The 25,460-nt window shown below is 57.3% G+C and overlaps 1 protein-coding gene across 2 annotated transcripts in view; it reads left to right on the top strand.

Moving 5' to 3' along the window:
- The first annotated feature begins 7,883 nt into the window (after window positions 1–7,883).
- PDE2A (phosphodiesterase 2A) overlaps window positions 7,884–25,460 on the top strand; it is a 65,086-nt gene continuing 47,509 nt past the window's right edge. The window contains exons 1-2 of one of the 2 annotated variants that reach the window (XM_079930143.1): window positions 7,982–8,124; window positions 19,072–19,133. In XM_079930143.1, coding sequence (XP_079786269.1) covers window positions 8,106–8,124; window positions 19,072–19,133 — 81 coding nt within the window. In that variant the 5' untranslated portion in view covers window positions 7,982–8,105. Of the gene's footprint in view, window positions 8,125–19,071; window positions 19,134–25,460 lie in introns of both variants that reach the window. The other variant, XM_079930142.1, reaches the window with a different exon arrangement.

Genomic DNA, 25,460 nt, shown 5'->3' with positions numbered 1-25,460 from the left:
ACTGATGGTGCCTCCACAGGTAACGAAGGCCTAGTCTGACTCGGATGGGGGTGGAGAGTGCGCTCTGGACTGGGATTCCCAAGGCCTGACTTTCTGCTGTTCCAGATACTGCCTCACTGTACGAGCTTGCACAAGACCTGTCCCTGGGGAGCAAGAGACACATGGAACCTTTCTGACCAGCCTCTTTTCTGAGCGTCTGTTCCTAGATGATTCTGTGTTCTGGGGGAGAGGCAGTGTGGTGGGCTGGTGGCACAAGGCTGGTGACGCCCATGCCGCAGATGGGCAGACCCAGGACGAGGGGCTCAGGACTGGGGCCAGCCCAGGGCTCTGTGCTCTTGGTGCCCTTGTCCTCATACTGCCCCTGCCGCTGCCTGCTCTGCCTTCCAGTCCACGTTGTGTTACCCCTCCTGCCCCTCCATTTCTGGTCCTCTCTTACTTTGTTATCTGTCTCTATTGCCTCCTGCCTCAGGCTTATCTCCTCCTGTCACACGTCCATCCATCTCTGTCATTCCCCTGCGGCTTCCTCCCTCTCCCTCCCCAGGAGTTGGGCTTGTCTGAGAGTCAGTCCCTCTCTGCCGCTTGTCTGTCTCAGTGGTCTCTGAGCCTCAGCTCTTGTCTTCTTCCACCTTCCTGAATCTCCCTCTCTCTGATGGTGTCTCTGCCTTTCACTGTCTCTGAACCCCCTTAGTCTATCTCTGTAAGTCTCTCTCTGCCCTTATCTCTGGGTCTCTGTCTCTCAGAACCTGCCTGGTCCTGCCCCCTCTGCCTCCCTTCCTCCCCTTGCCAGCCCAGCCAGGGCAGTGGGTCCAGCCTTCCATCCAGGAGAGCGGAGTGGTCCACCCTCCCTCTCTCTTGCTGGCAGCCTCCAAAGTCCCTGACAATTGCCCTCTGCCCTGCACCACGCGGGGCCTCGTTGCTAGGCCTTGGGCTGGCAGCACCTGGCTTCCATAGCGACGGGTGCCTAGAAACAAAAGTCTCCCGGTCCCACACGGAGTCTTTGCGGATTGAGCTCCTTTTGATCAATCAGGACAGGAAACGTGGCCCACTCTGGGCTGCCTCCAGCTTGGAAAGGCGTGAAGAGGAGACCACGGTCTCTGCCTTCTGGAGCTTGGGGGGCTGCTGGGGTGGGAGGAGCTGCTCCAGTGTGGCCCTGAAGCCAAAGAGGGAGCCCCCTCCCACCGGGCTCTTCTCAGGAGTTGGCCTGCTACTGGGAGGCGTGGGTTTGCAAGGGACCGGGTTTGGATTGCTGTTCTACTGTTTCTAGCTGTGAGACTTTAGACAAATGACGTCATGTCCCGGGACCTCAGTTTTATGAACTGTAAAGTTGGGCTAATAATATCATGAGAATTAAATAAGAGAATCACCCGGGTGGCCCTGGCACTCAGTAGGTAGTCCCTGACGGCATTGCCCTCCCTGCCCGTTTAAAGTTGTCTAAGATTTAATTAGCAGAGAGGAGAGCGATGGAACCCTAGGCCTGGACAGTAGTATGAGCAAAAGGTGGAGGGTGGAAGGCAAGTGCAGGGCTCACAGGGGCCCTCACCTCACCGGGTATTCACAGAGACGCAGCCCACACACCATCAGGCTCTGAGGGCTGTGGAAACCCTGGAGCTAGAGTCCTGGAGTCCCGGCACTACAGGCAGTTAGAATAATAAAATGTTAGAATCTTGGGCTCCTCCATTCTCAGGACTCCAGGCTCTTGCATTCATAGAATGTACAAAGCACAGACTCTTCTAATAATGGGATTTATAATAGAGGCTCTGATTTTCTTAGATCACAAAGCTCTGGGAGTTCTTGGAACCTGGAAGCCACAGACTGGGGCTCCCTCTATGACAGTGTCTGAGCTGGCAGGGAGTTTTCAGAGCATGGAGCCTCAGGTCCCTGTTGCTTAGAATTTCTTGTGCCTTGGCATTCCTCATGGGCTCAGCTCTGAGCAGTCCTGGTGTGTGTGTGTGTGTGTGTGTGTGTGTGTGTGTGTGTGTGTGCATGCATGTGTGCATGTGCGCACGCATGGGGGACTGGGGTCAGTGACCAACTGCAGCCCGAGGCACCTCTGGAGCAGGGCCAGCCTGGGAATAGCTGGTGAAGGAAAGCTGGGCAGCTTGTGGGCTGCAGCTGTCCAGGCAGGGCTGGGTGGGATTCTGGCAGCCACCGTTGGCTGAGGACCTAATCGCCTTCATCCACCCACCCTGCCCAACAGGGCTCAGGAGGAGGCATCTCCGTGGGACACTTGAGGGCTGGGGTTAGAGCAGTCCTGCAAGGTCCTGCGGACTGGAGGGCAAGAGGCCCCGGTGAGGGGAGGAGATGGGGTGTGGGGGGGCTTGAGGGATGAGAGAAAGAGTGCGCTCAGTGAGGGGATGGAGCTCAGTGGCGCCTGCTGAAGAGTTTCTCAGCGCTGCACTCTCTGCACTGCCCCAGACTGCTGGGGATAGTGGTTGGTGTTGCGGAAGCCTGAGCACCTTGAATCTACTTGCCTGCAGAAGCCTGGGGCGGGCTGAGAGCCAAGAGCTCCTTCTCCCACCTCTGCCCAAAGCTGGGAAGGCTGGTGGAGCTGTTGGGAAAGCTGGGATCTGCTGCTCCTTTTGCTCAACTTCCTTCCCATTCCCCATGGGAATCATGGCTCGGGATGATCAGGATTTGACAGGACGGTGCTGTGGGAGGAGTTGGCACCAGGCAGAGCCAGCTCCCACGGGAGGGGGTTGGCTGCAAAGAAAGTGAGCTCCCTGTCCCTGGGAGTGTGCGAGCAGAGGCTGGATTGCCAGTCAGGGTGACTTCAGCAAGGGGCTCAGATGGGGGAAGGTGGTCAGGAGGCCTCTTCTCTGGGAAAAGTGGGCTTTGTGTGATTGGCCAAGGTGGCCACCCCTTCTCGACATCCCTGTGTCTCGTTTAGGGGGTCACCATCTGCCCCCCCGTCCCCCACTCCTGCTGTGTGTGCCTGGCCCCGTGCTGGATATGCTGCATACGGACACATGGAGCTGAATCAGACCCAGTCTCTTTTGGGTCTGATGGGGGAGGCACCTAGGGAAACAAATACAGTTGGGCAGATCCTCCATAAGGAGGCAGATCGGGTTGGAAGGAGGGTTCTACCACCGATTCCTATAGTCCACAGATGTCTTCTGGAGCAATTCCTCTGGGTCAAGCCTTGTTCTAGGTGCTGGGGCCACAGCAATGAGCAAAACGGGGAAAGAGTCCAGTCCCCTGGAGCTGACAGCATAGTGGGGAGGTCGAGTGCCTGGTAAAAGTACAGAAGTGCTGCTGGAGGATTGGTGAGCAGTGAGGGGTGTGGCCAGAAGGCAGAGTGTGGGGCCTGAAAGGATGGTTTGGAGGCGGGGTTAAGGACCAAGAAGGCCAGGACTGGAGCTCCAACTTTATCCTGCGGGCAGTGGGGACCCGTGTGGGTATGGGTGAGGCAGGGTCAGACTTGAGTGAAGAAAAGATTACTCCATCAGGTATGGGCATCGGGGAGAAGGAGACACAGTGGTCCCTGAAGGAGGTACTAGGGCAGGTGCGCCCACCAGTGTTCTATGTGCAGGAGCTCTGTGAGCAGGCGTATAGAGATGTGAGTCTGTGTGTAGGAGTATGTGTGTGTGTGTAGGAGTGATGGGAGTGTGTGTGTGTATCTACGGAAAGACAGTGAGTGTCTGGATGATTGTGTGTGGCCTGCAGCAGCCTTGTGTGACAGAAGGCTCTTGGGGTTTGCAGAGGATAAGGAGCAGATGCCAAGGTGTGCCAAGGCCTGAGTCCCCTGGACCTCAGCCCCGATGTGAGCTGGCAGGTCCTGGACTAGTCCTGGACTAGAATCCTCCGGGCTGCCTTCCCCCGCTAGGGTCGTGCAGCTGGCCATCTGCTGCAGACAAGATAAATGTGTATGCAAATAACATGGAAGTGGACGAGACCTGTGGTTGCCCCACCCCTCTCCCCCATCCCTTGAGCCTGAGCTCACTCAGCCTGTGCTCTTTCCCGGTTAGAGCTGCTGCGGGGGCTCTGGGAGCAGGCCCTGCCCACTCAGAGCCCAAATCCACATTGTCCCCAACACCTGCCTGCGGCCAGATCCTTTCTCTGTAAGGGCCACTGCCACATCTGGAGCCAATGCCAGCGGACACACAGAGCTGACTGGGGCTAGTGGCCGTTAGCAGCACCTCTGTTAGTTGTGAATTTGAGTACATGGAGACTCACACATCCGCATCTATGTGCCATACTTGGACTCTTGTGCACACACACAATTGTATACACATACTTACATGTGTGCATACGCACTCACACCTGGGCACACATACTGTCTGCACACACACACACATGCACATTCCTGTAGATACGCACACATCTGTGTACACACGCACAAGCTCAGCTGTACAATGAAAGCATCACACATCCTTACAAAGATACAAACTTACAAAAGTGTACTCCGCCTTCACCCACATCATGCTCACAGACCTGCATGCGGGACCTTACACACATGCACACACCAGAGCTAACTAACGGTGCCTCACAACTGTGCCCTCTCCGGGGCTGTGCCCACTGCGGATGGGCTCTAGCTGGACACAGAACCCGCAGAGATGTCAGCTTCCTCCTGGGCCCTTCTTGGACTGTCCCCGGGCAGGGCCCCTCGGATGGTGGAACCCTCTTTTAGTCCATGGGCTCCACCTCAAGTCATGGAGAGACTGAGCCACACACGCTGCCTCCTGAGGAGCCCCCACGTCGGGATCTGGCCCTCGCTCACAGTCCTTGGGCCTGGCATGCCCGGGTGCCTGCCCCAGAGAGCTGCCTTCTGCCCCGCTAGGCCTACCTGGATCCTGCCTTCCTCCACCCAAGCCGCTTGAGTTCTCAAAGAGAACCAGGCCAACCTTCACAGGGCCAGAGCCTTGCATGGGGCCACCCAGCATGTCAGGGCAGGGCTCAGGTTAGAACCTGGGCTTCTGGGAGTCTGACCATGGCCAGCAGCAAGAGGATAGATGCGTGTCAGGCATGCAGACAGGCTCCTGGAAGCAGGACACATGGTCATGGAGGATGGGAGCAGATTTGGGGTCTTTGGAGGGCCTGCTGGTGTCACACTCTTATATGGAGAGATGACGAGCGTGAAAGTCTGCTCACCAGTCCCGGGTGAGGAATTGCTTTGTAAGCGCAGTGGTCCAGAGAGGGGTCATTGTTAGGAACGAGGAAGGGCTGGTTCTTGGACAGGGCCTGAGGTTGAATGGCCCAGTAGCCAGGTTGACAGGCTGTCAGCTGAGTCACCTTTTCCTAAAATACCGAGTCTGAGGTAGCTGGGCCACTGGACAGCTTAATGTGACCTGTAAGGTGGGGAGATGAAAAGAGGCGGCTGTGGAGCTGAGCCAGGTACCCCTGAAGCTGGGCTTCCTCATGGCAAAGGCAGGCCGAGGGTTCAGGGGCTGGGAGTGTAGGACCCTGAGTGCATTCTTGGGGACAAAAGGAGAGGTGGGAAAATTAGTTTTTCTCACATGCCTTTCCTCAAGAGGCAGAGAATGAATATAAAGCACAGATTGGAGCCAGATGGCCTGGGTTTGAATTTTGGCTCTACTACTTATTAGTTGTGTGACTGTGGGCAAGTTACTTAGTCTCTCTGTGCCTCAGTTTTCCTTATCTGTAAAATGTGGCTAATAATGGGTCCAACCTTATAGTGTTGTTGAGAAGATGAACTGTGAGTCACAGAGTAAGTGCTCAGCAAATGTTAAAGCCCAAGAGATGCTGGCCGTGCCAGGCCAGGGTTGGCCCTTGACTGTGAGGTCTGAGATGGCCTCTCCTGAAGAACAAACGCCTCTGGCGAGTGGCTGTAACAGATGCCTCCTGGATGCCTTTGTCCCACCCGCATATCCGGAGCCCAAGACTGAGCTGATGACAGATGCTCAGGATTTACCAAGAGATTTGTGCACTGGCCTCAGACTTATAATAGCCCTTACATTGGTCACTCCCTTTACAGAGCAAGAAACTGAGGCCAAAAAAAGAGAAGGGAGGCCTTTTTCTGGGCCAGAACCTTTACATATCTTAGCCCATGTAATGTTTTCTACAGTGTTAGTAAGTAGGACAAATTGCCCCCAATTTGAAGATGCAGTAAAATAAGATGCAGTGAAATTGCCCCCAGACATGACGCTTAGGAAAGGTGCAAGAAGGGGGACCCAGAGGGCTGAGGTAGCATCCAGGGAAGGCCTCCTGGAGGAGGTGGGCCTCCGACTGGCCCCTGAAAGGTAAGCAGGCTGATAGGATCTGGAGGACATTAGGGTTGGGGTGGCTGGGTAAAAGCCTGAAGGTGAGAATGAGTCAGTCACGCATCTGAGTAGAGCGGGAAGTATAAATTTAAGGAACGGTGGCAAGAGGGTCAAAGCTGAAAAAACAAGCTGGGGCTAAGTCATAGAGGGTCTGCCGTGTCAGGCTGAGGGTTGGGACTTTATTGTGCTGATGGTAGGGAGTCACTAAAGGTGTGTGAGCAGGGGAAGAGGCATTGTTCAGAGTTGGCCCTCAGAAAGAGAGGTGGGAGAACTCTTGGCATGGAGGGCTTCCCCCTGAGCTGTGACACAGCTAGGGCTCTGCCCAGCCTGTGTGCCAGGTGCCTGGACTGTGTCCAGGACTGGGCTCAATGACTCAACCTTGAGGAGATCACTCCCCAGGGAGAAAGGGCCCAGATGAATCAGCCCAGTGAGGTGGGGAGCTGGGAAGCTGGAGGGTCACTGAGTCACCCTCCAACAGGGGTGGCGGGTGAGGGTTAAGGGGAGAATTGCAGAGAGAGGGGACCGCAGTACATGGGAAGGATTCAGGTCAGACCACAGCGAGGGCTGTCAGGGGACTCTGGCTGCCTTCGCACCATTGTGGGGTTGATTCTCCTGGCAGTCTTGTGAAAGAGATGGCAAGACGAAAGCCCAGAAACCAACTGGGGAGGGGATCTGACCAAGGTCATAAAGTAAGTAGCTAGCCGGCAATGGCCAGGAGACACCCAAGAGCACCCTCCAGTCCAGACACGTCCCACCGCCCCAGCCGACCTCATGCCAAGCGGAGGCTAGGAACCGGTTGGGTCCAGGCAGGGTGCTGGACCAGGTGACCCCTTTCCCCTCCGACACCCGCCCCTCCCGCGCAGATGGCAAATCGGGCCGGGCTGAGCTGCCGCGCTGGGACAGCAGGGGGCGCAGGAGCGTCACGGCTGCAGCGGGCGCCTGAGCACAGAGGCCGCTCTGCGGTGAATTGCGCTTCGGCTCGCAAGTCCCACCGCGGAACTGTGGACTGTGTGGCCCTGGGGCCTGCACCCTCTCTGGCTTGCGGGGACCCCAACGCAGACCTGCCTGCCCAGTGCTGGGGGCCCAGTGCCCCTACCCACAACTTGGGAATGGTGCGCCTGTGTGTGCGCTCGCGTGTCAGTGCGCACGTGTCTCCCTCCCAGATTTGCTACTGCTTCCAGGGCCTGTCAGACTCGGAGCGACCTCTGAAATTTCCCCCGATTTCCTCCCTTTTTCCTGGGAGAAGAGCAAGCCCAGGGCTCCTTGTTCGTGCCAGCGGTCCCTTCCCCTCTATCTCCCCCTCCGGACCGCCCCCCCCCCCGCCCCCTCACTGCGCTGGTCTCTGCCGTGGGACTGTAGCCTGGCTCCAGGACTTTATTAAGTAAGTGGTGGGGGGAGAGGATGTGATCAGGAGAGAGGCTCAGAGAGGCGACCCCTGAGAGGTAGTGAAAGGAGTAGCGAAGGGGCAAGAGAAGGGAGCGAAGGCTGAGAGCAGGCTATCAGGCGGGGGATCCTAATAGCGCACAAGCTGGAAGAATCTTGAGAGCAGAGAGATAAGGGAAGTGAGAGCTGGTGGGGGGCTCTGGTGGGGGTGGGAAGATTGGACGAGCTAAGAGGTGCTGTCCGCGGTTGCGGAAGGTGGGCGGGGCCGGGGCGGTCGGGGGGCGGGAAGTGGGCGGTTCGGGGCGGGGCCAGGGCGGACACTCGCGCGGATCAGGCGAAGCCGTCGCGGACGCCCTGGCCAAGCGCAGCGGCCAGGCCGGCGGGCGGGCGGGCGGCTGCGAGCATGGTCCTGGTGCTGCACCACATCCTCATCGCTGTTGTCCAATTCCTCAGGCGGGGCCAGCAGGTCTTCCTCAAGCCGGACGAGCCGCCGCCGCCGCAGCCATGCGCCGACAGCCTGCAGGTAGGGCCCCCCGCCCCTCCCGGCTCTGGGCACGAGGGGAACGGGGTGTTGGGTGAGCGCCAGGCCGGGTTCTCCGCGGAGCGTGCTGTCGCCGGTCCCATGGTCTACCCCGTCCCTGAACCCTTCTAGGGTGGGGACCCCAGGGTGGGGACCCCTCCCCAGCTGAAAATCCCACTTCTGTGCTGGGACTGCAGCCCGTACCCTAGAGACATTGAGTCCTTACCTCACAGTTCAAAGCCTCACGCCAGACTCTGAACCCTTTTCAGATCTGGGACTCCACCCCCAAGCACTGAACTCCCAATCCACAATGGGACCCCTGTTCACACCCAAGAGTTCTGTTTGAGCCTGGAACCCCCTGCCTCCCACATTAGTGGAGGACCCCTGCCCATAGCCCTGGACCCCCAATATATTTATCAGACTCCAGGCCCACCCAGAACACCTGAACCCCCGACTCTCAACCAGGACCCCCCTTTAGAGCTGGGGCCCCTCATCTCAAGCCCCTGAACCCCGACTCCACAGACTCATCTATGCCCTCACCCAGATTCCCACTCAAACACCTGGACTTCAGTCCTCACACCAGACCCCACCCAGGGTCCAAATGCCTCTTTCCATTACAGTTTGTCTCTCCTTCTCTGCAGGATCCCCCTCCCACCCTCTTCCTGCTTTCCCTCCTCCCTCCTGTATAGAAGATCCTAGCCTTTTCCTGCTTGTCTCACCCTCTCCTCTTGTCTCTCTCTGGGTATGGTGGCCCCCGTTTCTCCTCTGAGTCTTTCTGGGCATCTTCTCCCTCTGCCCCTCTATTTCTTTCTTGTTTGGTCTCTTTTGCCTACGTGCCCCCCTCTCTCAGTCTGCCCATCACTCCCCCAGTTTCTCTAGGTTTCTGTTTTTGTTCTAGGGCTTTTCCCTGTGGTCATTCTTCCCCTTATATCAGCCTCTACTTTGGGGTGGTGAGGGGACAGGCTCAGAATGCCCCGCCGGTGTCCCCAGGACCTCTTCCCCCTCCCCTGTTGTCAGGCATGGCATGGTGTGGGTGCTGGTGGAAGGGGCTAAACATGGAGCAAGCAGCCCTTGGGCGGTACCGAGGGATTTAAGGTGGGTGGGGATTGTGCAGTGGGGCACTGGGGTTCATAACTTATAAACCCCCTCATCCCTGCTGAACTGGACTTGGGAAGCTGGGGGCTTGGGATGAGGGAGGGGAGGAATAGCCTGCAACCTGGTGTCAGTCACCTGTGGTGGGAGGTGTCCAGGGCTGGGCGAGTCTGGGTGGTATGTGTTTGAGTAGGAAGAGCTGGGTTGTGTGTGTTGGGTGTGCCTTGTGTGTGATCATGTGTGTTGTGTCATGTAGTATTGTGTGTGTCATCAGCGGTGGGATTATTGGGGGGGTCTGTGGGAGCTTATGCTGAGTGTGAGGACTGTGAGTGTAATGGCGTTGCATGGCGTGTGCAGCTAGGGAGGCCGAGTTGTGAGTGTGGAGTGGTAGGTGTATGTATGACTGTTGTGTGTGTGGGGAACTTATGTGTACATGACTGTGTGTCATCGTGGGGTGGAGTAGTTGTAGGGGCAGCTTACATGGGGGATTGTGTGTGTATTTGTGTGTGTTATGGACTGTTGTGTGTAACCAGGAAGAGCCGCTGGAGGGGTCTGATGAAAGGTTTCATTGGATGTCTTGGTAGAGGGGAGTGGGGGTGGGAGAGCTGTGTCTGAGTGGGTTTGCAGCCTAGGTGACTGGCTTCGAGTCACCGAGTTACATCCTGGAGTTGCTCGGGAAATATATTGGGACCTGTGTGTTGGTGTTTAAGTGTCATGTGTCTGTGTGATGACTGTTTGTACAGCTTTGGGTAGGAAAGTGTGCAGCAGCCAGGGTCCAGGGGGCCAAGGCAAGGACTTGTTGACTCTGTGTGTGTGTGTGTGTGTGTGTGTGTGTGTGTGTGTGTGCGCGCGCGCGCATGCCCAAGTACATGTGGGGAGGAGGCAGTGTGCAGGCAGGACTGTCTGTGCTAAGGAGCTGTGTGTGCCCGCAAACATTTGACATTTTGGTGTGACATTAGGTGTGCACATTATCTATGCAGGGTGTGTCTCTATGTCTAGGTGATGTGTGTGTATTGAATTTAATTGGAACTGTGTGTCTGTGCTTGGAGAGGTGAGTGTCGGGTGTGTGAGGTGCGCGTGGGAGGTTGAGTGTGAGTGTGGCGTGAAGTGTGGGTGTGTGAGCTGGATGGCTTTTCGGTGTGACACGTGGATTATGTGATCTTCTCTCCCTGTGAGCTGTTTACATGTGAAGGGTATCTAGTTAGCTAGGGTATGTGTGGGGAGAGGGGGGGCTGGAGGGCTGTGGAAGGTGTTGCAGGGGGTGAGGGATTGGGTGTATAAGGTGTGTGGGGTGAGGAATGAGGTATGTGATGTTCGGGTGTGCAGAATACAGCAGGTGTCCCATAAATGTTTGTGGAGTGATGTGTGTGTGCAGGGAAGGCTTGGCTGCCATCCTGTTCTCGCTTCCCTCCCAGTTAGGTCCCCTGAGATGCCCAAGCCAGGCTGCCTCTACCCTTTGCCCTTCATCCTCCTCGCTTTCACCAAGGCCTTTGTCTTGGGTTTCCGGCTGAACAGGCGCTGGACAGGCGGGCGGCGGGCGATGTGGAGGTCCTGGAACCTTTGTTCTTTTCCTCTTAGCCTGTCTCATGTTTTGGGCCGGGATTGGAAGGGGCGGGGAGAGGATGCACGTGTCTCGGGCTCACTGTGTTTACTACCACCTCATGGTTCTCCGCAGAGGGTGGGGGTCCAGGCGCAGGCACTGAGGCCTGGGTGGTATCCCCGGTGGCGCCTCCTCGGCGCAGTAGCAGCTGGGGCTGGGCTGGGAGTTAGGCAAGTTTGCCAACCATGATGTCTTAGTCCCAAGTGTGGCCCACTGCCCTTCCTTCTCATGTCATCTCCGGGGTGCTGAGAAGCCAAGTGCCCCCTTCTGCATGCTGCCCAGTTCTCTTCCCTTCTCTGTGTGGCGCCCAGAGAGGGTCACTGGGCTGGGAGGCAACCCGGAAGAGCTCAATCTATCTCCACTTGTGTTGACCCCATATCTGATGGGGGGATAGTTGCTTTCCTCACAGAGACCTTTTTCTGAAAAACGAAGCCAGATTGTTTTTGGGGACCCTCTAGTCTGATGGACCCAGTAGGAGGATCCAGGTCATACCCTCCAGAGAAAGCTATGGGGAGACCTTAGTGGACAGTCTGCCAACAAGGACTTGAGAGCACGAAAGGCCAGGACTCCTTGTGGTTGGAAGGCACAGAGACCATCAGAGTCAGTCAGGGGAAGGGGCTCGGGGCCAATGCCTCAGCACCACATTCCAGAAGGTTCTCTGAAGTGAGTGGGCTTGAGCTGAGCCTTGAAGGGGGTGTTGGATGGGCAGAGAAATGTGGCCTGAGGCTGAGGAAAATTCTAGCCCAACTGGAAGAAGGGATCTTGAAGGCTGTTGATCATTCCCAAGCAATACTGTCTGGTTTTGGATGGCCATCCCTGGGCCTCCTACCTTCTCAAGCTTTCATGTCACCTTTTCCCATCCTGTTGTCTTTGGGCAGAATCATCATTGTCATCATCTTCGTCATCACCGTTTAGGCAGCTCTTTCCAAATTCCAAGCTCCTTTCACAAATGTCTCCTTTAACAGGAGCTCATTCTGTTGTCTGAAAGCATTTATTGAGCACCTGCTATGCACCAGGCAGGCACAGTGTTAAGTGCTGCAGTCATAGCAGTGACTAAATAGGCCTCATGGGACTCCCATTTTCTGTGTCTAAGAAACCCCATCTTCATGGCCCAGCCACACTGTCAGCCCCTCAGGCCTTGGGCAGACGGCCCTCCCTTCTGTTTCCCGCAGCCTGACATGCACATGATATGCTCCAGGCATGCATCCCATGGTGTTGGGGTCTGGCTCCTGCCAGAATTCGAGCTCTTGAGAGGCTGGGCTGGGTCTGCCCATCCCATGTGTCCTGAGCTAGGTTCAACATAGATGCTTATATTGATCATCAGAGGTCTCTAACCCCCTGTAGGGGTGGCAGCCCCGCTGCCATCTAGGGAAACTGAGGCCCAGAGCAGGGAGATCTTTAGGGAGCCTCCTCTTAAGACCCTCCTTTGACCAGTGTTACCAGAGAGCAAGAGTGGCCAGGTGACTTGTCCAGGTTTCACAGCAAGGTGGCAGGGCTGGTCCTAAAATACAGCTCTCCTGGCTGCCAGGCTGGGCTCCGGCCCCAGCACCATGCTGCTCCCTGGCTAGCCTCCGTGCTGCCTGTGGAGGGTAAATGATTATTAATGACCCCCCTGGCAAGGAGACAGGAAATGTTTCCCAACCACAGCTGGGAACCTGCTCCCTGCCAGCCCCAGCCACCCATACCCACCCTGGCCATGGTGTCAGCACTGATGTTAGCTCCATGCTGCCTTGGCCTTCTTTCTTTCCTCTTGCCCATCCGAATCCCACCTCCCTTCCCTTTAAGGTGTAAAGGACAAGAAGGAACAGAGCTTTCTCTTTCACATCTCTGTCTCCAACCTGCTTCATCTCCACCTTCTCCCCTGCCCCAAACCAGCCAGAAGTAGCCCCTCCTCCAGCAAGTCTTCCCCAAATGCACCACCAGCCCCTCCAGTGGCCCTGTCCTTGGCTCTGGTCACTGAATCTCCCTCATTTCAGACTCTGGTCCCACTCTGATGGTTTGCCCTGATGGCCCTAAGGCTGGCTGGGGACTTCCTGTGGCCTGTCCTCAACTTCTGTGTTAGGACTGACATGTGGAGGATCATCCCAAATGCTTCCTCCAGGAAGTCCCCAGCCCAGCCCGGGGACTCTCACTTCCTCTGAGCACCCCAGCACTCCCTGTCCGTGCCACACACTGTGTGCTGCCAGGCCTTAATAGGTGGACAGTTAGTGAGCACCTACTCTGTGCCCGGCAGAGAGGGTAGGTAGAGAGAGCATGGTGGGGGCCTTAAATTTCGGCCACACATTGTGCCAAGTCTGAGCAACAAGGCGTCTGCCTCTTGGCAGGTAGACAGACCCAGGTACCAGGGCCAAGGGTGGACAGGTGATAGGGTGGCGGAGGGGCACAGACAAAGATTGATGCTGGTAGATTGTGTGGGGGGAAGGCAGCAATGGGGAGAAACTTGGGGGCCATGGTGGGACAGAGCTAGGGGCCCCGAATTCAGCCCAGAGTGGGAGGGAGGGCAAGTTGGGAAGCTTCCAGGAGGAAACATTTAAAGTGAGAGCTGAGGAATGAGCCAGGAGAAGGTTCTGGACAGAGAGAAGGAGAGAATGGCGAATGTGAAGGCTTGCTGGTGACAGACAGAAGGAGGGAAGCATTCCATGGAGCTGGATGCTGGACAGCCAGGGTGGCTGAGTGATGGGATTGGTGTGTGTGTGTGTGTGTAGCATAGGAGATGAAGCTAGTGAGGCTGGAAGGGGCCAAATTGTGCAGGACTTTTATGCCATGTCAAGGAATTTGGACTTTCTTCGGAGGGAACTGCGCACTAGGGGAAGAGATGAAAGCAGTTCAGGGACTGTTCAGACCTGCGTGTTATGAAGCAGCTCCCTGGGCCATGGGGTGGGGAGCACATAGAAGGAGTGAGGCAGGAGGCTGAGGCAGTGTGGTTCCGACATGGGATGACGAGACTGAATAGGGAAAAGCCAGATTTGGAGGGGAGGGGACAGAGGGGGCAGAGGTAGAGGAGGGAGCCCGTCAGCTGTAGAGGTGAAGGGAGAGAAAGCGCCACCCTGGGGTATGGGTGGCCACATGAGGGAAGACACGGTTTGAGGTCACATGCCTGGGCCTGGGTCAGGCCCCTCGAAGGAGCAGAAGGTCTCAGAATGGCGTCCCAGGTCAGGAGCTTTGAAGCTAAACGGAAACCAGGGGACCTGGATCCCACTGGGGGCTGCTGCGTCCTTGTCTGTAGCGTGGGGACACGGGATCTGCCCTGGGCGAAGAGCACTCAGAATTCAAAAATTAAAACAATCTGTAAAATATAATACTTAATAAAATTCAAATTCAAAAATGTGTGAGTACATTCCAAAACGAGTTAAAATGTAAATTTATGAAAACGCTAAACATACATCTGTGATGGTTTAATATCAACGGTAAGCCTTCACTGCTTCCCTCCTCTTTGATTCCAGCTTCCTTGAAGCTGCTGCCTCTGGTGTGGCTGGACCCCCAGGGGGTCCAGGACGTTCTGGTCTCTTGTTCAGGGCACCTCCTCTGGGGAGCCTGCTCTCTGGCTGGTAGCGTCAGGGGGCAGGCATTTTGCTTTTCCTGTCCTCCACCCTGAGGGACTTGACCCCTCGAACTTCACCCATCTATTGTTGCCTTTATTTGAGGGGCCTGAGTACAGACCCAGGGAGGGGGAAAGGTGAGGGAGTTGCAGGAACCAAGGGTAAGAGGGGTGGAGAGATGCAGGGCCCAGTGGGGGTGGGGTCGGGAGGGAGGAGAAATGAGCAAAGCTAAAAGAGCAGCATCGCCCCAACTTGAATATCTGTATTTCCGAAAGTAAGAGTGGCGCCATTTCCGCAAGACTGGGTTACTGAGGTCCCATCTTGCAATCTCGGAGCCGGGCATTGCTTGGCTCCTACTGTCCAGTGACCTTGCATAAGGCCACTTTCTGGGCTGCATTTTCTCACCTGTAAAAGGAGGAAGTTGGGGTGGATGAGCTCTCTGGAGAATCTGGCATTGTCCGTTTGTGGGGTTCCAGCCTTCCATGACCCTCAGCTCCCGGCCAGGGCTGTGTGGATGCGTGGTTGTGTGATTCCGACATTCTGTGACTTTAAGATGCTGAGACTCCAGGAGCCGATGAAGCAGACGTTCTGTGATTCCAGGATTCTAGGATTTGATGATTTGATGATTCAATGATTCTAAATGGGGTTTCTGGGAAGAGCTGCAACCACCTGCCTTGTTAATGTCGATGTTCAGTTATTAAAAACATAGCGAGAAGCAATGGAGACAGCTTGGGGTGGCGGGGTGGCCCCCACCCCCAGGGAGGAAGGGGAGGAGGGGCTGGGTTGGTGTCAGTGGGGAAGGAGACCATCTCAGCCTGGGTTGCACGGATAGTTTCTCCTGCCGCAGCAGAACTGGTGTGCGTGCGTGTGCAAGAACCACCACTCCCTAAGCTTTCAGGGTAAGGGGTCATTTCCTTCATCCCTCTGCCTCCAGTCTTCAGTCATTTCAGACTACGGCAGAGAGAGGAGTACCCTTTCCTTCCAGCCCCTAAAGCCTCTGGGAGGAATGTCCACAGTGGAGGAAGGAGAGGCCTGCTTACCCCCACCCTCTCCTTCCCTGGCAGCCTCGGCCTGAGGGGGAAAACAGGACATGAACACTTCCTGGACACAGACACGGGACTGCACGAAGCCCTGCCTGTGAGGGCCCAAGTACAAAGGGCCTCCGCCTAGGGCAGAGGCCAGGCAGCCAGAGGGGCAGTGCGGACATCGGCTAGGGACCCATTGGCACCCTTTGAGCGCAGGCCAAGGAGGGAGGACCCTGCTTGTGCCCTGGGGGTGGCTGTGAGAAGTGCTTACGGAAGGGAGGTCCCAGGCCAGGGTGCCTGGAGGGTTGATGACCGATGGGGGCTCCCTTGTAGCACAGGCCTCCCGCCCAGCACAAGGCCAGCTCCTTTGTCCAGCGGCTTGCTGCCTCTTGGACTGTGCACAGTCTCAGCACCCACATCAAAGGTGGGGAAAGAACCTCCAGGCAGGAGAGAAGGATCTCGGCCCTCTAGAGAGCCCACCCTGGCTGGGGCCCTCAGAACCCAGTACTGCTGCACAAGACCCAGCCTGCTGGGTTCACAGATCAAGTGATGGAGGCTGGGAGTTGGCCCCGATCCCACAACACAGCAGGGCCTAAAACACGGCTTCCTGATTCCCAGCCCTGGGAGCTCCACTTTGCCTGCAGCTCCCCGCTTTCCCCTGGAACACCTGGAGAGCTGGAGTGGAGGCAGGACTCAGGTCAGGGGGGCAGAGCATTTGTCTGTTACCCACCATCTTTCTCCTCCCACAGGCCAGGAGGCAGGTGGGGTGGTGACAACTGCTCCCTGTCATGCGCAAGGCTGCGTTGTCTACCACGTCCTGTCTTGGCCCTGAGGACAGGGTCCCCAGCAGGGAACCCCTCCCCAGCTCCCTGACCCACGATGGGCCTCCTTGGGGTTCTCCTCTCTTGTCTCCTGCCATCCCACCCCTCGCTGTCGCCTCTGCTTCCTTTTGAGCTCTCTCCCCATCTCTGTAAGGTTCCATCTCTGGCTGTCTTTGTGTGTCAGTCTCTCCAAAAGATTGTTAGACTTGTGAGGGCTCTAGGAGGTCATCAAGTCCATTCCTTTTATTCTTCAGATGAGAACAGTAGCTCAGAGAGGGGAAGGTCCTGTCCAAAGTTGCACAGTAGGCTGTGGCAGAGCCTGGGTCACGGAAGCACCCTGTCTTGGCATCAGGCATCTAGGGTTTGAGGACTGACTGTGTCATGACCAACCTGACAGGCTTCTCTCCTCAGCCCTGAGCTGTTCTCCCTTCTTTTCTTTGTCCTCTGATCTGCTGCCTGGCTGACCCCTACCTCAGGCAGACCCTGCCCTTGGGACATAGACCAGAGCTGGGGACTCCATGACTGGGATGCACACCCATGCACGCATGGACACAAAGACACTTGCAACTACATACAGGTCCCAGGTACAAACCTATACCACGTAGTTGGGAGGCTGTCCTGGAACCTAGTGTTCTCTTCCTGTGAGGTACCACACACCTCCTCCAGGAAGCCCCCCCAGGACCTCTCTGCAGAGTCTTCATCCCACCAGCCCCTTTGTGACAACTGAGTCCTATTGAGCCTAGGTTCCTCCTCTGTGACCCCAAGGGCATGGCTGAGTCTCTCTCTGGTCCTGGAGCCCCTCCTTCAGTGTTCCCTCCTTCTGTCTCAGGAGGGGCTTAGCTTCCTGTGGCTGGGTGGGGAGAGTCCTGAGGTCCCCAGAGGACAGTGGGACAATGGGGAGGCGGTGACAGATGAGACATTGCGTCTTTCCCAAAGTAGGCTCCACCCTACCCTGACCTCCTGGCTGGTGTCTGGGACACAGTCCTGGCCTGTGGACCTCTTAGGACTAGGGTCCTGGTCTGACACGCCGCCCCCTGCCCTTTCAGTGCAGAGGTCAGAGCATCAGAGCCCCTGACCTCCAGCAGCAGCTCTCTAATTGGAAGCTGTGGAGGCCAGGTCCCCATGGTACCAGCAGCATATTAACAGAGTGGTGGAGATTCCTGGGACCTCTGGGAGGGGTGAGCTGCTCTGAGTATGGGGCAGGCAGGAGGGTGGTAAACGCTGAGGCTGGGACAGGATTATGGAGGCGCTGTGAATGCCTAGCCAAGACCCCACTCATCCTGTCCACCTTCCCTGTTCTTGAAGTGGGTGATGGGGACCCAGAGGGCGTGGGGCAGGAGCCTCTTCAGGGAGTGGTGGAGAGCCTGGGGGGCAGTGAGGATCAAGTGAAACTAGCACTGCTTCTTCTCAAGGGGCAGGGGAAGGGGCTGTCCTGGGGCAATTTGGTGGTGGTGGGTGGACCATTGGAGGCCAGGGTTAAGTAAAGAAGGCTTAGGCTTTCAGACAAAAGGGATGGACCCTGAGGTCAGGCACTTATCTTGGTCCCCGTCATTTCCTCTGCCGGACATGGCTGGGTTAGCGGGGTCATCGCACAGAGGGAAGGAACTGGGCGAGCCAATGCACACGAGGCCCTGCAGTAGATGCAGGCGCATGCGCGACCTTGCCATGCCCTGGGCTGCAGACAGTCCCCCATCAAGGCCCAGCCATGGAGCCACAGTCGCCCTGGGAGATGGTCCCGTGTAGACCATCGTCCCCCATCCCCCCCAGACCCATGCATCCTGGGCGACACTCGGGCCCAGCTGAAGGCACTGCTGAGTAGGGAGACGCCCACAGGACACAGGGACACGTGGGACAACCAGACACCTTGCTACAAGCATCCACACGCTAGGTGCAGCTACTATGGTGCAGCTCCTGTCACCCCTATGGTCACCACTAAGGAAAACCGTAGATTCCAGCAGTCACGGGCAGGTGTCCAGAGCCTGAGTGAGAAGACAGGGGCACCAGGCAGGGAACCCAGAACCTCCCCAGCTCGCTGAGCGCCTGAGGCTATTTCCTAGCAGGGATGGGTGTCTCATCCCCCCTCCCCCTCCCCCTCCCCACCACACGCTTCTGAAGCTGCCAAATCAAATCAGCCCCCGCGCCCGCACCAGGCTGGCATAGCGGCCAGCAGCTGACGGGAATGAAGCCAGGCTCAGAATATCCCGCCGCCTGTGCCTGTCTGATGCCTGGGTATGCTTGTGGATGGGGGTGGGGAGGGACAGCCGGCCCCTGGGCAGTGCCTCCCAGAGCGGCTGGGGTTCCGGATGCCACCCAGGCGGTGGGCTCCTGAGAATGAGGAGCTCCTGAGGCAGTGGCTTCTGTGTGTACCAGCCCTTGAGAAGCCATGGAGTAGTGCTTATAGCATGCAGGTTGGGTGTCCGATTGGAGCCCAGACTGGGCTGAGGACTCCCACGTGTGGTCCCATTCACTTAGGATTCACAGCAACCCAGCTGGGAGCCCAGCCCAGTGACTGTGTGAGCTGGGCACTACAAATCCCATTTTGTAGATGGGAAGCTGACGCTTAGAGAGGGGAAGTGAAGGGAGAGAAGCAGAAGTGGAGGGGACCACAGAAGGAGTAAAAATGCGGTTTTCCACTCCTGAGGAGCCCCAGGCTTAAGGAAAGAGTTTAGCTCTGTTCTCAGAGTTGAGGGACTGAGAATACACCAGAGCCAGAGGCCATGGGAAGCAGGGCGCCATCAGGCAAGGCTCCCTGGAGGAGGCCACCTGTGGGAGACAGGAGACCCCAGGTCTGCTAGGGGCTGGGGGAGGGGCAGCCTGGGGAGAAGGGGAGAAGGCCTGGCAGGCCTCAGCCCCTGGCCTTCTTGTCTCTGCAGCCAGCCGGGACCTCCTTGCACAGGAGCCAGTGCCCCCAGGGAGTAGAGACGGCACACTGCAGGTGAGAGCTCAGCGGAGGGAGGAGTGGGTGGGCTTGGGGGGGTGGGGGGCGCAAGCTGGGGGTCAGTCTGAGCATTGCCCCCACCCCTGGGAGGACTGGGAGGCTGGAGCCGAATCCCAGCCCCACCCCCTCCAGCCTAGGGTCACCCCACACCAAGACCACCTCTCCCACCCTAGAGTTCTCTCCCCCTGAGGATTCGTCCTCCTCCCAAGTCACCTGGGTGTCATGACACCTCCCTTGTCCTCCCCACCCTCACCCAACAATTCCCTCTTGATTCTCTGCCCTAAGTATTTCCTGAACTCCTCTCCTGCTCTCCCTCTGCCTGCCCCAGTCCGGGACTGGTCATCTTTCCCCTGAACAGTCACTGGCTGTCTGCTTTCAGTTGCCCCCATTCTCCATGTGGCTGCCAGAAGGATCTTTCTAACACACAAACCTGAACTTGTCACTTTCGGCTTAAAAATTTTCCATGCTCCCCCTCCCCCTGCTCCCTCTGCAACCCAGGCAGGTTGCAGTCCCCCCTTCATCCGCTCCTGCCTCCCTAGACCCGCTCCTGCTGGCCTCTTCCCCCCTCAGCTTCCCAAATCCTTCTGGGCTCAGCTCTAGCCTCCCCTCCTCCAGGAAGCCCTCCCTGCCTCTCATGCTCCCTCCTCTGAGCTCTCCTGCCCTGGCCACCAGCCGCTGGGGCATTCTGCTGTCTGTGCCTTTAGCACCCTGTTTTCTCCATTATGTGACTCTGTGTGTCTTTCCCTCTGAACTGTGAGCATCTTGAGCCCTGCCTGGGATGTGCCTTTTTCATTCCTGGGTCTCCCACCGCCCTCCAAAGGGTACCTGGTGAGGGCTCAGCGAGTGCCTTTCCTTTGAGATGAGGGGTGCCATCCCAGCCCCTGACCATGCCTTTGGGGGGCCTCATAGGAATCGTTAGTGTCCGTGGGGCCTTGAGCAGCAGAAATGGGGTGGGCCGGGGGTGGTGAAGGTTGGCACAGAGGAGGGGTGTGTATGAAATCGGACCAAACAGCAAACCTCAGATGAGCCTCCTTTGTGCCCAGGGCCTGGCTGGGAGGAAGGGGAGGCTGTTGCCATATCAGCCCCTCCTCCGGGCCAGGAGCTTTAGACACACTTCCCTGTTTAATCCCCACAACCTCCCTGGGAGGCAGGGGCTGTTATTCGTCTACTTTGGGGAAGCTGAAGCCCAGGGGGTCACACAGTGAGTGAATCGGAGGCAGAGCTGAGAGTGGAGCTGTGTCTCGTGCCCAACCCTTGCTCTCTCCCTGCCCTCGGGTGAGATGGCAAAAGACGCTCACACAGGGCCTGGTGCCTAGTGGGGTCAGCGTGGGCTCACTGCTGGGACACGGAGCCCAGCCCTGAGAGTGCGCCTGCAGCTGGGCGCTGGGGAAGGGGGAGGGAGGAGGGGAACAGGAAAGTCATTATTAATTTATTTATGGTTACGGCATTCCCCATGGGGTGGGGGCTCCCCCCAGAGCTGGGACAGATGGTATCCCTGGGAGCCAGCAGTGTCTCAGCAGCTGCTGCCACCCGCTAGGAAAGACTGGATTTGTCATCCTCCCAGGAAGTGGAGAGGGGAGAGAGCTTTGGAGAAGCTGAGACCATCCTGGGCAATGGGAGCTGGGTCCCACGGGAAGGAGTAAGGCCCAGGCTTCTTGTTTATGCCTCTGTTCATAGCTTCCTTTCCCTAGACCCTTGGCCATGCTCCCTGCAAATTCAAGTTCTGCCCTTCCTTTCTCCCCCTCCCCGTGAGGCATCCCCAGATCATCCCCATTTGCTCCCTCTGCCTTTCCTTGGCCTGGGTCCTGCTGCCCCCTCTCTCATACTGAGGATCTTGGGCTTTGAGCCCCTCAGTTCTTAGCTCCATCCTGCCCCCCAGCCCCACACCCACCACAAAGATGGCAGGTGTCTTCCTGGCCTCTGGACGGAGCCTGCTTTGTTTCTGGGTTTACTTAGCACCCTTTTCCGAGTACCCAGGCCCACACTCAGCCCTGCTGGGGAGAGACAGGTTGATGCAACATAGAAAGGATAGGACTGGAGAGAATAGGGACCCTAGGGTGTTGCTCAAACTATTGGGACCACTGGAGGGAAAGAGGGAAGAGGGATGGGAGACTGATGAAGAGCCCTCCTGAGGGAGCAGAACCTGGGGAGTTGATGGCCTCATCCAGTGGACAGACCATGGGGTCAGATGGGCATGAGTTCAAGTCCCAGCTTCACCACTTCCTAGGTGTGTGACCTTGGGCCAGTCCCTTAACCAACCTGAGCATCAGTTTGCTCACCTGTCAAAGGGGGATAAGAAGCTTCATCATTATTGGACATAATCACTATTATTGGGCAGAGCTGCTTGGAGAAGTTACAAAGACAGTATGTGTGAGGTGCCTGCCTCAGGCCTGGCCCACAGAAGGTCCTTGGAGAGAGTTGGTACCCTCCCTGCTTCCCTCAAGGGTGAGATCCTTGGGGCCAGGTCTAGACAGCTGTGCTCTGTGAGACAGGGTGCACTGCAGGGCTGGGCTGGTGTTCATGGAGGTTCTGTGGGTACAGCACGTTCTCCTGGCACTGGCAGCACGACAGCCACGAGAGCAGGCCTGCCAGGACCCATTCCCACCTAGCGGGCGTCTGTTCAGCACACCGGCTTGGGATGGCCCCCTGGCCCCTGTGCCAGCTGGCCGGCTTGGGAGAGGGGCTCTTCAGGCACAGTCTGCAATCCTCCTTCAGCGCCAGGGCCATTGCTCTCTCTGGATGTCAGGGCTGAGGCAGTTCAAGTAGTAAGCTGAGCACTCTGGGTCCATGCCCTCTCTGTGCTGGCTCTCAGAGCCTAGATGGGGGCTTGGGAGCCCCAGCTGGGGCAGGGGCTGGGGAAGAGGCAGACATGGACAAGGTTACAGGTATCCACGCTAAGCACCCTAATGCTCTGCCTGGAGTTGACTCCTCTATTCCTGCCCATGGGATAAGGAAAGACCACACCCTTGTCATGGCCTTGCCAGCCGTGCCTGCTGGACCTCCTCATGTCCATGCCTTGTCCCCCAGACATGGCAGTGCTCACTTCCAGGACACCCACTCTTCCTGACCTCCCTGACTTTGTTCGCACTGACCCCTCTCTCTGGAATGCCTTTCCCTTTTTTCTCCACCTACTCCCTTTTCAAGCCTCAGATTAGATGCCACCTCCTCTGTGAAGTCCTCTCAGATTGCATCCTCCACCCAGCTCAAGTCAGCCTCTCCTTTATCCTGGGCACTCACAACGCCAAGCTTCCCTGAGCTTACAGTGGGATAACTTGTTACCCCATGTGGTTATATATCCTTTCCCACGTAGTTGTAATGGCTATACATCCTTTCCCACATAGTTATAAACACCTGGCAGGTAGGAACCAAGGCTGAGTCCCCTTTTTCTCTCCTGGGCCCATGTGGTCTTTAGTAGATGCTCAATAAATGCTTCCTGATGGAATGAGAATGGCTGTGGGCGGGGGGGTGGGGTGGGGTGGGGTGCGGTTGGAGTAGTTCTAAGAAGGGGGCAGTTGCTGTATTGGGTGCAGTCTTGGAGACTTCCTGGAGGAGGCAGCCTTTGAACTTTGAAGGATGGGGAGGGTCAAGGTCCCTGATGAGACCAGAGATCAGCTGGATAGTCAGAGCCATGTGGTCGACTTCTGAGAGGACCTCCTGAGGGCAACAAGGACCAACAAAGGACTGGGACCAAGAACACAGAGGAGCCTGGAACAAGGACTCAGGGCGTGCTGCAGGAGACTGGCTCCATGCTGAGAACCCAGCTCCAAACACCTCTTTGCCCCTGGGTCCTGGTCTGAGGAACCCTTGGTCTCAGAGTCTGGAGTGAGGCTGAGGCCAGCAATGGTGAATAAGTGGGCCCCCGTGGTGGGACAGCCATAGGCAGGGGCAGGAGCCCAGCTGGTCCTGTCTGGTAGGATTGCTATGGGGGTTGGGAAAGGCTTTGTAGGTGAGAGGAGCAGCTTGTGCAAGGGTTTGTGGGAAGGGTGCCCCCAGGTCTCCACAGGAGAAGGCTGACATGTGAGTGGAGCCCTGGTTACTATGCAGGGAGCATTGGGGCGAGGCTGGAAGGGCTGCTGCAGGCAGCACTTTCCAGGCTCATATTTAAAATTCTTAAACGAATGCTCCTAACTGGCAGATGTGCCAGCCTCCTTCTGGATTCCGCACATCAGGAGCAAGTGGCCTCCATGATGCCCCACAGCCCCGAGGGAGCTGCTGACAACAAGTTGGCCATAGCATCTGGCATCCCTGGGGGCCCGAGGCCCTGCCATCTGTCTGGGCCCACCTGTCGGGCTGCACAGGCCCAGGGTGTGCAGGAACTTGGGCCAGGGAGGCGGTCTCAGCTGCCACCACAGCCTGTTTCTCTGTCTGTCTGTCTATCCATCTGTCCACACCCCTGACTGACCAAGGACAAGGCAGAGATGGGCAGATGCAGGTCCTGCCATTAGAGAAGCCTAGTCTGAAAGGGGAGGCATCAAGAACCAGGGATTTTCACCCAGAGAAGATGCAGCTGAAGCTGGGCCAGGCTTGTGGGCAGGCCAAGGCCCAGGGAGGTCCCCTTGAGGGCCTGCAGTGGAGGCTCAGAGAGAGGTGGGGACTGACTCAGAGTCACACAGCAGGTCTGGGGCAAGGCCGGGCCAGGTGCTGTGGGCCCCAGGGCTGGACGAGGTTCCTCTGGCTGGCCCCTCCCCTCCCCCCACTCTGCCTGGCCCTTGGCTGTAAACACAGAGAGAACAAGTTCCGTTTCCCGGGAAATATTTATCTTCGGCCGTGTGGGGAGCGTGCGCTGGCCTCTGCCTGTCCTTCCTGCAGGCTGGCCTGGGGCAGGAGGTGAGGGGGCTTGGCGGCCTTGAGGGGCAATCTGGGGGGCTCGAAGGCAGGGCCAGGAAGGGCATGCCCTGAGGCTCCGACCTGGAGCTGGAGTCTGAATGCTGGTGTGAGAGAGGAGGGAGCAGATGGGAGAGAAACTGGCAGCCTAACCTCACGCCCTCTCACATTCCTATCTTCATCCCTGCCAACCTGTCTCCTCCGGTTCCTGCCTCCAACCCTTGGCTCCTGTCTGCTGCCCCCACCTTGGGATGCCTTTTCTTCCACTTCCTTGTCTGTCCCAGCTCCCAGCTGGCTTCCTCTGGGAAGCCTTCCCTAACTCCCTAACCCCCTAACCCTGTGTCCTCCCCCTTTCACGCCCAGTCCCTCTCCTCTGGCTCCCAGTAGCTTCAGTCTGAGCCCCGCAGACCAGCTAAGGTCTTGTCCCAAGCCACTCAGACAATGCAGACAGCTGCGTCCAGGCTGCCCAAGAGTTCCCTGTCTGGGAAGCACAGGCCTGGGCACTCTGGGAGTGGGGCAGGGCCCAGAGGTTAGCTCCTTTCAGTGACACAGCACAAGCCCAGGTACGCGGGGGATCCAGGTTGATTGAACAGGGGAAAATCCCACGGGCCCAGCGAGGATAGGGGCAGGTAGAGGGGCCCAGGGCTCCTGCCAGCCAGCTGGCTCTGGGGCTTTAGGCTGTGTATCCCAGGCTGGGCCAGGCCTGATTGGGGCCCTGACAACAGGAAATCCTTGAAGGAGCAGGCAGTGGCTGAGCACAACAACAGGAAGCAGCCTTGACATGGGGCAGCAGCTCTGGCGACTGGACCCAGCGGGGGTGGGGGGAGCTTGTGGGACCCAGGGTGATGCTGAGGGTGTCACTGAGACACTGATTGTGGGGCAGCGGGTATTCTGCGGTGTGATACTGAGCTTGTGAAATCATGGGATACTGTGTGAAGAGTGAGTGAGTCACTGCGTGTGACACTGACTGTGTGACACTGAGTGATAGCGAGTGTCTGACACCACTTGTCCAAGACTGTGTGAGACAGTGGATGTGCCACCAAGTGTGTGACACCGATACTGTGTGATACTGATTTTGTGACGCTGAGTGACCAAGTGTGACACTGAGGGTGTGACACCGTGAGGACGAAATATGTAAACACAGATGAATGACACTGTGCAATAACAGGTGTGGTCCTGAGTTTGGAGCTCAAGTGTCTGACACTGAATGGTCAGTGTGGGCCCCAGGCATATGGTGAGTCTGAGTGTGCGACCAAGGGCGTAACACAGAGTGACATCAAGTGTGTGAAAACCAGGATGTGATACTGTGTGACCCTGACCCTGACATTGAATGTGTGATGCTGTGTGTAATGGTTGTGACCACGTGAACTGTGAACACACAACCCTGTGTGTGATACTGTCATGGGAAGAGCCCGACGGGTTCAGGCAGGGAAATGACATGATCCAGTCTATGATTTTGAAAGAGTCTGTACTCTGGCTGCAGAGTGGATGCGGGGGACC

Source organism: Stenella coeruleoalba, assembly GCF_951394435.1.
Source record: "Stenella coeruleoalba genome assembly, chromosome: 8".
Lineage (NCBI taxonomy): Eukaryota > Metazoa > Chordata > Mammalia > Artiodactyla > Delphinidae > Stenella > Stenella coeruleoalba.
This window is presented reverse-complemented; position numbering and strand designations above follow the sequence as displayed.